The sequence below is a fragment of the Mesoplodon mirus genome (genome assembly GCF_964341445.2).
Source record: "Mesoplodon mirus genome assembly, chromosome: 10".
NCBI lineage: Eukaryota > Metazoa > Chordata > Mammalia > Artiodactyla > Ziphiidae > Mesoplodon > Mesoplodon mirus.
Window position 1 is genome coordinate 30,324,651 of NC_138986.1, and position 13,240 is coordinate 30,337,890.

A 13,240-nucleotide genomic window follows, 5' to 3' on the forward strand; every position below is an offset into this window, starting at 1 on the left:
TTATGTAGATGTATCACATTTTACCTAATTGTTCCCCTCCTTCAACCAACAAGTCCTATTAAGAGTTCTGTAGTAAGCACACTTATAGCTATAACCATTCTTTCATTTGTAATTGGTCAATGAATGGGTTAACTAAATTGATGCTTTACAATTTTTCTCATCCTTTATCAGAAAATGCAAGGTTAACAAAACCTCCCGGGTTGGTAGGGCCACAGAATAACCATCAGTCTCCACCCTCACGTTTCACAACTCAGCTTAGTTCCTAAAGAGGAAACCCGAGACTCAGCTTCTACCTATAAAAGCACTTGTCTCTACTTCTTGTTCATCCCCTCCCAAAGCCAATTTGCCACTGAAAACAAATTAGGAATGCGGTGATGAAAGTGGTCAGTGAACAAGGGGCAAAAGAAATGTCAAGACGCTCTTAAGGCATGTTTCATACGAACTAAGAAAGCTTAAAAGATTGCCCCTTTAGTGCAGGTCTTAGTAATTCCTAGGGTCACCAAGCAAAAGCCAGGTTGTAATGCAACTTTAATCAGCAGACTCGGCCCTGTATGTTTTGGGTAAAAAAACTGGCTGAAACATCTCACTTGTGATATGATAAAGTTTTAATTTAGGTGTGCTTATGCCATTTGAAGTGTAGCCACTGTTTTTCAAAAAGGACTGATTTTTGCCTGGGGAGCACCAGTACCACCAACCCTTCTGAACACTGATGTGTTAATATTTATGTAGCCCAAGCCCTAAATACCTGATCGCCCTCTGTACAATTATTCTTCAATTTTGACTGTGACCACCCCTCTGCCCCCAGCACCTGGCCACCAGCAATGAGTCAGACTTCATCCAACAGTTTCTCTCCGGGAGGCTGGTGGCATCTCTTGGGCACCTGCATAGCCCAGCCATGATGCCTCCATTGCTCTTGCTAGAAATTACTCCTGCAAATTCCATATTGCCTTGTGGATTGGGCTTTATGAGGACCCCAGTTGGGAGGACAATGCCCCACCCCACTGAGCCATCACCCTGCCCCACCCTCAGCCTGGAATGAAGGCTGTGACCTTACTTCCCCTCCTTGGTTAAATACCCTCTCCTTCCTCCTCCATCTATGAAGATGGCAGGAAGCCGCAACGCTTGCCCATGCTTAACATATTCCTTAAGCCCAACTTTTTGTACTCTCATCTATAAAGAAAAAAGAAGTTCAAGCTCCATTTAAAGGGCTACATTAGTCTTCAGTAAGAGAGATGTTTCCACATTTCTAGGGTTTTTAACACCTCTGCCTGTTTTCATTGCTTCAACAATCCAGTTTAAGATAGACAAATTCTTGTTTTTAATGGATACCTACCTAATACAGCCTTTTTACAATTTTTCTGTCCTGATTATTTTAAAAATAATTTAAAGTGGTTTACCAAAAATACATATAATAGAAATTTTAATAAAATCAGGACCAGGCAAACATTTTTAAAGTATAAGAGTTAAGAACAAAGAAAATGGATTTGGCTTGGAGGTTTTCTTGCAACCCAGTGAAAGGGGAGTCTCACGAGGGATGCCCTCAAACTATTATTTTCCCCAGTAAGAGAATGAAGACATCTGCTTCTGCCCTGGCACCTTGGCATGGATGGGCTCCCTCATGAATCCCATAGAAGCTACAGACAAGTCACAACTTCAAGGCTAAAGCTATGTTCCTTTGAGCTGGGTTTTGAAGACTGCCAGGTAGACAAAAAAGAAAGGTACTTCAGGCAAAGGCAGAAAGAGCTTATAGATGTAGTCATGAGAAAAAGGATAATCACTTCACTGCAACTGAGCAGTGCGGATGAAGAACTGGGGCCATTGCCACCTGGAGTCTACAGGCTATAAAAGGCAGAGGTAGGAGCAGAGGACGCCCAAGGGCTCTGGCTTGGGAAATCGACAGGAAGTAACACAAAAAAACGTTAACACTTGGTGCAGAGCTTGGCATACATTAGCAGGTCAACAGCTCTTCCCCTTCCTCTCACAAAAAGCACTGACCTTAAGGGGAAGATAAAATTCACTTTGAGGCACACAAAATTTGAAGGTTTTCACGGGGTGCTGTCTAGTGCTCACCATTGGTGTAGCGCTGATCAAAGACAAAAAGGTGGAAACTGGCCCAGGCTGGCCTTAGAGAAGTAAACAGGACCAGCCCGAACCCTGGAACTATTACAAATAGAAGGGGTGGGCAGACGGAGAAGCAAGGGACTGAGGGACAGCATGGCGAAGGCCAAAGGAGACCACAAATCAATTTTTCTAAAACATCAGGAAGAGGTCAAAAGAAAAAGGTCATTAAGAAGCTAGTTTGACCATAGGTATCTTGGTGACCATAACATTCTAGCAGACAGACGCCAGAAAACACACTCAAAGTGAATTTTCAACAATGGACTCAGCCAGGTAGTATTTACAGTAAGGTAGGGTCAAGGGTAGAATACTCCTTCAAGTGTGTTCTGTAGCTCAGCTGACAGCGGATATGGAAATATCGAAAATCCGATGCTGATGTAATCCCAAATCAGAGTGAACATTCAGCAAACAGATTAGCTTCACAAAGTCTTCCCTGCACTAATTTCAAAAAGGGGTGAATATGAAAATGCACTTTGCTGTAATCCAACAGTTTTCCCTAGCCTGAATTACACAATTTCCCATAAAGGATCAAACAAAAATATGGCTTTTCCACTGCATCAACAGACTCAAACAGCGCCAAATATAGCATAGGGACTCAAAATGTTAAGTAGACAGTGATGTAAAGAAATCACAATTAAAAGCAGACTGAGTTCATTTTCCCTCCACACGTGCCCTGTAACTGTATAGGAAGACAGGCAAACCAGGGGAGAGAAACTCAAAGTAGCCCAGTTGGCAATTTATGAGGCATTCCAATTTTAAGAGTTCCGTTAGTCGTACCTGGCTCAACATTTCCTACTCACACAAACAAACCCAACTTGATCCAGGCTTGAACATGGGTCAACATTACTTCTCCCTACTGAGTTTCTAGAGGGGCTAGAAATACATGGAAACACATCTTGTTTCTGTGGCTAATATTCAGGTAAATAAGACACTCTGACCTTCCCTAATGGGCATGTACATAAGCGCACCTGGACTTCATGTACCTTCTAGTGTCCCACAGCCTAAATCCAATCCAGCTTTAGGATTTTAAATTATTGACACCCACACTGGACTAGCCTCAACCCATTTCTCTTGGTTCTAGGATGGCCTCGTCATAGTCGTGATAGATGTCCATCCACACCCAAGAAGCCCTGTCACCAATACCTCACTGTAAGCCTATCTTTACTTGGGCTCTTCTACTTGCCAACACTGAAGTTACTTACTGGTTGGGAGAATAGGCTTTCACTTAGAACCAGGCGACAGATAGCATGCTTCCAGTTATTTTGCAATGAATATCTTTTGTTCTTCGTTAACAGGGACCTTACTTTACTGCCCCAAATAAAAAACCAGAGATGAGGAACAAGAGCCTAGTTTTTTTTATTTGATCATTTCTTGCATTTGAAGTACTCCTCGATGACATCCTTGGCCTGAGACTCTTTGCCATAGTCCTAAAAAAAACATATGTGATTTTACTAAAATTTAGAAACTCAACTAAATTGTTAGCACTAGTTATAATGAAGCTTGTAAAAAACATCAGCACGTCTCGTGAAAAGGCTTCCCACCATTAAAATGTCTTATAGCCATTTTCAGGGACCTTAAAGATGTCAATGTCTTTAAGGCTCGTAACATGGCTTTCCTATTGCCAGCATTTTCTAAATTTCTGCAGAAACACATTCAGGTAAGCAGATCCATTGGCTGGCTTAATTATGGCTTATTTCCCTTTTCTGCAAGGCAGAAGGCTTTTTCTAAGTCTGCTGAAGATTACGCATTTTTTGCTTCGAAGAGATTCTTGACTTAACTCACAGTGAAGTGCGTCTACCCAGCGCAGCCTTCACCCCGCACACCGGTTCCGACTTACCTTAACCACCACACAGCTGCAGCCAACCACTTTACGGGGTTTTCCCTCTCTGTCAATTTTACAGAGGCCTACCCATTCCCCTAGTTTCTTGTTGTCATCAACCTATCAGGGGGGGAACAAAAACAAAGATCACCACACTCCAAGGTTTTAAGGCTGTTGATAACACAGTACATTATATGAAAGGCAGCTGTAGTCAGAGAGGGTGACATGGCAGTTTCCTCATATCAGTTCAGTAGAGGGAGCCAGTTGTCATCATGCACAGCACCAAGACCCCCTATCAACACCCTACCTATCTTTTGTTCTGTATCAACATAAAATTAGCATTTAATTCTGCAGGAATAAAAATGTTTCCAGGACTAGTTTTATCATAGCCAACAATGCCAAGTTTGTGACGCTTTTCACAGCTGCAGAAAACAAAGAGCTCGTTACAAAATTTGCTCTGGTATGACAAAAATCATTATGGATAGCATTTATGTGGACACATGTCCCTAACTGGCCCAATTTCCATTAAGCTACTTTGGCTTTCAGAAAAACCAAATTCAAAGAGAAACTTACCTTAATCAGGTTGATTTGGTGCTCAGCACAAAGGGCCTCCACCAACTTGACATACATAGGTTCATCACAGTTGGATGCAAGCACACAGAGATGGGCTTGGCGCCTGAAATGCAAATCCAACAGTAGACGTTAAAATTCAGATCTAAATCCACTACTGTGCTTTAGAAGAGTTATTTTTGCACTGGCTACACTGGCAAAACATAAGCAGCCACTGAAGAACACAACTTTAGTTTGAAGTAGCTACCACCGGGCATATATTCCTTAACTTCATCTACAGAATCACCCTGTCTTCAGTAACTCTTAAAACTTCAAATGTTATGTACAGGAACTAGTTTACTAAGTTGTTACCTGTTACTAGCCCAGACCCTTAATGTTGCAGAGTATTTTCAAGGTACAGATAGTAGACTCGTATCAGGAACTTTCCAACAAGTGCTGTTTTCACTGGATTCAACTGGCCAACCTACACCAAATTGAACAGACTTAAATTTACCTAGCTTAGTAACCCTTTCACGACATTTAAGTTCAGCTCTAATAGTTAACAGTTATTTTGCCAATGTTACCCACCCAGAGACCTCACTGAGTAAATTTACAATTATCCCACATCCACATTGATCTCCACAGCTACTGTACAAAGTTCATACCAAAACCAGATGTTTCTGCCACTTTAATATAATGGCTTTAATTTGCAAAGTGCTAAATAAAGGTTCCCACCTATCCCCTAAATAACAGTGAAATCAGCCCCAAAAGCTACAGGCTTGTCAGACTGTTAGTTTTCACTCATAAAAGGAGTGAAGGGGTATCCGACAATTTAAGTCATCATTCAAACCCTGTAGTTTCACTTTAGCAATCAAGTGGTCAACCCCATTCCAAACCCACACACTTGAAGTGGGCCATTAGAGATCTGAGTTCTGATACCTTTTCCTAGGTTTCCTGTAGAACGGATGCCATTCAGAACCTTTGTGCTAACACCATGAACTTCACGCTTTCTTCCCTCGGCTGCAGTTTTGTTCCGGTTCCAACACCCCACCGTATTGAGACTGATACACGTACTTGTCTAAGGCTTTGGCAGCTTCGCGAATTCCACGTGCTAGGCCATCGTGGATGAGGGCGGTCTTCAGCACCTCTTGCAGAGCAGTATTAACGTCCATTACACCTCCAGCAGCAATGCTGAAACACACAAAAAATAAGCTATTAGTAAGTTCCCGCACACCATCTAACGCCTTGCACCTGGCAGTCATCAGCAAGTAGGTCAGACGCGCTTAAGGCGCCACGGCCGACCCAGAGCCCGCACTGCCGGCTCGAAGCCCACGCCTGGGCCGCACCACCACCCCGGGCCCTAGGCTCACCCTTCCTCGGCCATGGCGGTGGGTTACGGGTGGAGCCGAATCTTGAGTGCACTACAAGACAAAAAGCAAAAAAGTGGTTAATAAAAAGACTCAATTAAGGTGCAGATATTCATCGCCAATCCCTGGCAAAAAACAGCGAGCCACGCTCCGTAACCACCACCCTCACTTTCCTCCACTCACCCCGTGCCTCCGCCTCCGCGCGGCTCCGCGGCGGCAGGGAAAGAGGACGAACTTACTCTCAAGACGGTATTTAAGCGTTTCCCAGGACCCCTAGGCGCATGTGCACTCCCTTCTGTGCGAGAGCTGGCTCTGGCAGTGCCGGGTCTCGAGAATTTCTGTTTCCGGATTGAGGCGGCTCTGAGACAGGGGTCCTGCTAGCCTCTAGCAGGACCAGCCATGACTCTGTTCGGCGGTCATTGGACCGCACAACAGGCACTAACGCGGGCAGCCTCCCTACGTCATTCCCAGCCGGGGCCGGGGCCCGCGGAGGCCCAGAGAACTCTTCCTACGGAGCGCGAGAAGGGCCAAGCTTTCCTGTCTGCGCGATCTGGTAAGGCCCGCGGAGCCCAGGCTCTGTCGGAACACCAGTTTTAACCCCTTATTGTAATTTCCTGTCGACCCCACTAACTGGGCCTCCCTGAGCTGCACACTCTCTCCCTTCACTTTTAAGTCATTCTGAATGTTCAAGAATTTTTCATTCTGTGGGTGATCTTCGCCCGCGCGCACGTCTCTCTGTTTTCATGAAACTGAAGCTCGCTACTTCTGAGCGCGTTGCAAATTCCACTTTCCCGGCGACTGTTAGTTAAGTGGAACCTCTGGCCAGCCCGGTGGTTGGTTACGGTTTCCTAATATAGTTCGTTCTAAAAGAAGGTTTGTTTGTTTTCTTTTTCTTTTTAACACTAAATTCTCCCCTGGATTCGTAACCCCGTCCAAATCGGGATTTAACAGGTGCCTTGAAACACCTGCAATGTACCATACGTAGGGACAGGGTCTGGAAATACAGAGATGAAAACGTAGTCTTTGAGAAATCCGGCATTAATTTCGCCTTCCAGGACTGACGGAGTTAGGAGTGCAGTCCGAGAAGTCAGTTTTAACTCTGATTTTCCCGGGAAGCAACATTTTGCATTGATTGGCCATTCCCCTACCAGCACTTGCAACGCAAATACATGAAACAGCCGAATGTGATCAGTACCGTCTTTTTTCTAGTGTTTTGACTTCCTTTTCTGACAAGTCGCCAAGACAGCAATTAAGCAGTTCATAGGTGCCAGCACTGTGCATACAGTGAACGTTCGCCAAGAGGAAACAGATAACGGTAGATTCTTGAGTGCTGTGAAGAAAGCAAAAATGAGTAACGTGGTAAGACTGTGAGGTAGAGTTAGCCAGAATAGTGATATACTGGAATTTTCATAAATTAATATCGTTCATTTTTAACTTTTAAGTTTTCATTTTAAAAGTGTTGAAACTGCTTCTTTCCATTCATGACTCATCCTAAAAAGTTGTTCACTTATTAACTATTGAACTTTTGCTTTAAAAAAAAAAAAAATACTGCAGGGGCTTCCCTGGTGGCGGAGTGGTTAAGAATCCCTCTGCCAATGCAGGAGACACGGGTTCGAGCCCTGGTCCGGGAAGATCCCACATGTCGCGGAGCAACTAAGCCCCTGCGCCACAACTACTGAGCCTGTGCTCTACAGCCCATGAGCCACAACTACTGAGCCCGCGTGCCACAACTAATGAAGCCCAGGCACCTAGAGCCCGTGCTCCACAACAAGAGAAGCCACCACAATGAACAGCCCGCGCACCGCAACGAAGAGTAGTCCCCGCTTGCCGCAACTAGAGAAAGCCCGTGTGCGGCAACAAAGACCCAACGCAGCCAAAGATAATAAATAAATAAATTTTTAAAAAATACTGCAGAGTTTATAAAGATGAGAATGTTTATTTCTGCTGCTCTCGTGTTTGTGGTGGGATTAAGATTTGAGCCAAAGATGAGAATACCTAAAGGCCTCAGGGGATGTACAAAGTGGGAAGGTAAGAGAAGGCCTTTAGGCTGTGGCAGCGTTTGAAACTGTCTAAAAAAAAAGAAAGAAACAGAAAAAAGAGAAAGAAAGGATTTCGAACAGGAAGGGTAGAAGGAAAGAAATTATTGTAAGTGAAGGAAAGAATAAGACCAAAGGCATGGATGCCCCCTTGTCTTTTTTACCTTAACACGTTTGTATTTTTGAAAGGAAATGTGATAGTGTTTCAGCAAATTTTTCATCTAAAATTAATAAAAGTTAATATGCTAAGCATATTAGTAGATTTCTAACCCCCCCACCCCCCAAAAAAAATCTTAGGGAGGAGGCACGGAATTTGGTAAAGACATGGGAAAATAATCATTGCCAAACAACATATTTATGTAGGGGGAAAATGATTAAATACCTTTTAGACTCAGGTATCATGGGCCTTAATATTTCACCTTAATAAATGCTTTTTCTATCCGTTTGAAACCTCCCTTCTTAGAACTGGAGCTGCATTTTTGTTTTGATGCCCTAGTTATATAACTGGTTCTAATCTCAGGGATAAAGTTAAAGGGCACACTAGTGATTCAAGGATTCTCTAATATAGATTCTCCTACTTCACTATTTTAAGGTCTCGCCCTCTCAATTTTAGATATTGCCAAAGGTGAAAGACAAACCAAATAGAACGTAATAGGCAGAGTCACTCTCATACCAGCAGATCATAATACTTACATAATGTACACAAATGTGTGTCTGAAATACATATGAAAAATAAATTCTAATAAAATAAAAATAAAAGTTTATTAATAAAACTAATAAAAACAAAAAATAATAAAAGCTAATAAACTATAATAAACTAATAAAAATAAAAGTTTATTTTAGAAACAATGATAATAATAAGTAATTTTATTTAGTGCTTTCTACATGCCAGTTTATGTGCTAAATTATTATCACATATTTTCTCCCTTAATCATTGAAAATCCATATGGTAGTGGTGGTGTTAACCCCCTTTAACAGGGAAAGAAACTCAGACTTAGAGAGTTGCCCACACAGCTAGTAAATGTGGAAACTGATATTTGAGCCCAATTGACTTCAAAGCTCATGCTTCTAACCCTTCAGCCATTTGGATGATTGCCCAAATATGGGAGGGAGATCATAGATTTCAAAGATAACTCTGCACCTCACATTTGGCAAAGGTATGACTGGTTCTACCTTATTGTGCTAGAAAGTCACGTAATTGGAGAAAGGGAATATTGGAGTGTTAGAAAAAAAAGGGAGAGAGCAGTAGGAATTTGGGTTTCTGAATCATCTAAGTGTAGAAGTATTAGTTAGCTAGGGCTGCCTTAACAGAGTATCACAAACTGGTAGCATAAACAACAAAGTTATCCTCTCACAGTTTTGAAGGCAGGAAGTTTGAAATTAAGGTATCTGCAGCGTTGGTTACTTATAAGGCAGTGAGGGGGAATCTGTTCCATGCCTTCCTCTTTTTTTCTGAGGTTTGCCAGCAAACTTGGTGTTCTTGGCTTGTGGCAGTATAACTCCAATCTTCACATGATGTTCTCCCTGTGTACATATCTGTCTCTGTGTCCAAATTTTTTCCTTTTTATAAGGATACCGTTATACTAGATTAGGGGCTCACCCTATGCCAGTATGACCTCATCTTAATTAATTACATCTAGAACAATTCTATTTCCAAATAAGGTATTGATATGGGGTGCTGAGGTTAGGACTTTAAGCTTTGTATTTTGGGAGGACACAATTCAACCCACGACAGATGTGAAAAAAGAAGGGGATGTAGAACAGATTAAATGATAGGAAAGATCTTTGAGTTGAACTGCAAAAAGCTTACTTGAAAGACCAGAGCTGGCACTATGGAAAACAGTATGGAAGTTCCTTAAAAGACTAAAACAGAACTACCATATGACCCAGCAATCCCACTATTGGGCGTATACCCTGAGAAAACCATAATTCAAAAAGACACATGCACCCCAATGTTCACTGCGGCACTATTCACAATAGCCAGGACATGGAAGCCACCTAAATGTCCATCAACAGAGGAATGGATAAAGAAGATGTGGTACATATACACAACGGAATATTACTCAGCCATAAAAAGGAATGAGATTGGGTCATTTGTAGAGATGTGGATGGACTTAGTGTCAAACAGAGTGAAGTAAGTCAGAAAGAGAAAAACAAATACCGTATATTAATGCATATATGTGGAATCTAGAAAAATGTTATAGATGAACTTATTTGTAAAGCAGAAATAGAGACATAGACATAGAGGACAAACGTATGGATACCAAGGGTGAAGAGGAGGGTGGGAGGAATTGGGAGATTGGGATTGACATATATACACCATTGATACTATGTATAAAATAGATAACTAATGAGAACATACTGTATAACACAGGGAACTCTACTTAATGCACTGTGGTGACCTAAATGGGAAGGAAATCCAAAAAAGAGGGGATAGATGTATATGTACAGCTGATTCATTTTGCTGTACAGTAGAAACTAACACAACATTGTAAAGCAATTATACTCCAATAAAAACTAACTTAAAAAAAAAAAAAAAGACCAGCACTGGGAACAGAAGCTAAACCAGTACACACAAAAGATTTTATATCATGGAGTGGTGGGGTCCAGCTGAGCTGAGTTCCAATTCCAGCTCTCTCTGTGGCCTTTGGCAAATGACTTATTTTTCCGAGTCAGTAAAGTGGTGGTAATACTAGAATATCGTGAGGAGTAAAAATAGATAGTTGTTGAAAGTGTCTGCCACTGTGCCTGTTAAGTAGTTACTAACCTTATAAAGAACTTCACATGAGAATATATGGAAAGGTTCTTAATATTACCTTCCTCCTGTCCTAAAGCATCTAGCATTTAGTACAGTGACTTACATAGTGGAGTCATTAAACCAACATGTACTGAATGAATTCATGGAATGAAATAAGATTAAGCATCTGGGTAGTCGGCACACCAACAATGAAGCCATGTTGGCAACTATTGTCATAAATGAATGCCTTTTGTGAGTTAGTTGGAAGCTTTGGGCATCCCAGGAAACCACTTTTAATTTGAAAACTTTTAAAATGTTCCTACCTTTGGGGGTAGAAATGAAATAATGGATGGAAATGGAAGTTAAGAAACATGAGAAAACTCAAAAATATTATCCTGCTGCAGCTCCAGAACATATAGGTCTAGCCTTGGCTTATGTAGCATATGGTTTTAAACATAGTGAAGAAAAATAGTTGTAGCTGAAAAAAGGTTTGGGCCAAAGAAAATAGAATCCTATTATATCAAGGGATGAATCAAAGGAGAAGGAGAAAGCTGGTGAGAGGGAAGAGAATAAAAAATAAAGTAGACGAATAAGAGTGGAATAGATGAATAAAGGCTGTAAGTAGTAGTTCGGAAAATTAATATTTAAAGCCTTCCATTGAAAACCCAGTTTATTAAAGAAAGAAAGAAAAAAAGGCTGTGCGGGACAGTGTGGCTAATTTACTGTATTGCTAAGTATGAAGCCTATATATTTTGAGGTTTTTGTGTAATTCTCACCTAAATGTTCTTAAGTATTACTAAGATTGTTTCCTCAGCGCTTGTTTTTCTTGCTACCAGATGCTACGCAGAGCTCTCTGGGCACCATGGCTGCTCACTACAGGGCTGATTCAGGATGTGTAGGAACGAAACGTACCCAGGAAGATAATTAGAGGCAATACTTAAAGTTTATGAATAATTATAAACCAACAACACAGGCAATTTATAAATGAAGTAAATAGTGGCTAATAGAGCAAACCCTAAATTAACATTAAATTTATTCACTTGGAGTGCGAGGAGGACGTGGGTGTGCAGGATTCCAGATCCCAATGCTACTTCCTATAGACCAGCTCTGCTGTTATCTGTGTAACTTTTTTTTGAAAAATGGGTCCTTATGCTCTAACATGTGTTTGACAATTGCAGTTCTTATTGCAGAATCATTGAAATGAAGCCAGGACCACTGCTGTGCTTAAAACTAGAGCTATATTAAAGAAAAAAAAAAAAGTCCTAGTTCCATAATCACTTCTCTACCGTTTTCTGACTCTGTAGTTCTGGTCAAAACACTTCTAGTCTCTGCCTCTCAAGTGCTTCATCTGTAAAATGAAGTGAGAATTGAATGAGATGCTTTTAAACACTCTTTTGGTTTGGATATTCTGTGTCATCACTTTGAAACAATAATTTTTTTTAATTAATTAATTTATTTATTTTTGGCTGTGTTGGGTCTTCGTTTACATTCCCATAACCCTTTGTCCCTTAATCCTTCTTCCTAGCATTGATTCCTAGCAATCAGGGTTCCCTGTTGCTATTAAAAGAAACAACTTTTGCTCATTTAAGCAGAAAATGAAGGGTGGGATAGGGAGGGTGGGAGGGAGACACAAGGGGGAGGGGATATGGGGATATATGTATGTATACGAATAGCTGATTCACTTTGTTATACAGCAGAAACTAACACACATTGTAAAGCAATTATACTCCAATAAAGATGTTAAAAAAAAAGGGGTTATGGGTCTGTGTTTTGATATAGGGGTAAGAATGAACTCTGAGGAGGTGACATTTAAACAGAGACCATATTATTCCATTTTAGTTTGTAAAGAAAAAATGTTTCACATGTGTATATATGTCTACATGAACATATAAAAATATGAATAGATAATTGTGGTAGGCTGATAATTGATCCCAAAGATATGTCCACATCCTAATCCCTGCAAGTTATAAATGTTACCTTATTTGAAAAAAAGGGTCCCTGCAGTTGTGATTAAGTTAAAGATCTTGAGATGAAGAGATCATTTTGGATTTTGGCTCAGTGAAATTGATGTTGAACTGCTGGCCTGCAGAACTGCAGCTTATTTTAAGCTCCAAATTTTTGGTTATTTGTTATAGCAGCCACAGAAGACGAATGAGATAATATTTTCGACCGTAACACTAAGGATCTGGAAGGAGGATGGGAAAGAGAGGTTAGATGTGAGAGGAAGATAGGAGTATGAATATGTGTACCACAAAATCTTATTGTAAATTAAAAGTAAATGGATGCAAAACAAGAGCATGCATTTTATTAAAATATATAAAAACAAAAAATTTGTATTAAACATGCAAGAAGGATTGCTGATGGGGAGGGAATGGGAATGGGGATAGAGGGAAATACATGACAACAGAAATGAAAAATTCAGTTGAAGGATTGGAACATAAAGTTAAGGAAACTTCGAATAAGATGGAGCAAAAAGAGAAAGAGGTAAAAAGTAGAAGAGAAAAAGAGTAATAAGAAGACCCAATAGTCTAGCGACCCAATAGCTACATAAAGAGCAATCCAGAAAGAGAGAACAAAAAAGGGGATGTAGTCATCAAAGAAGTAATTCAAAAAA

General features: G+C 40.9%; 1 protein-coding gene across 1 annotated transcript; it reads right to left on the reverse strand.

The window, feature by feature from the left end:
- Nucleotides 1–3,450: 3,450 nt before the first annotated feature.
- Nucleotides 3,451–6,055, reverse strand: LOC309811484 (small ribosomal subunit protein eS12). The gene is made up of 6 exons (XM_082634258.1): nt 6,037–6,055; nt 5,857–5,907; nt 5,561–5,677; nt 4,511–4,613; nt 3,956–4,057; nt 3,451–3,545 (listed from the first exon to the last, which is right to left on the reverse strand). The coding sequence occupies exons 2-6, from the start codon at nt 5,868–5,870 to the stop codon at nt 3,483–3,485; spliced, it is 399 nt and encodes a 132-aa protein (XP_082490384.1). The 5' UTR covers nt 5,871–5,907; nt 6,037–6,055; the 3' UTR covers nt 3,451–3,482.
- Nucleotides 6,056–13,240: the final 7,185 nt, after the last annotated feature.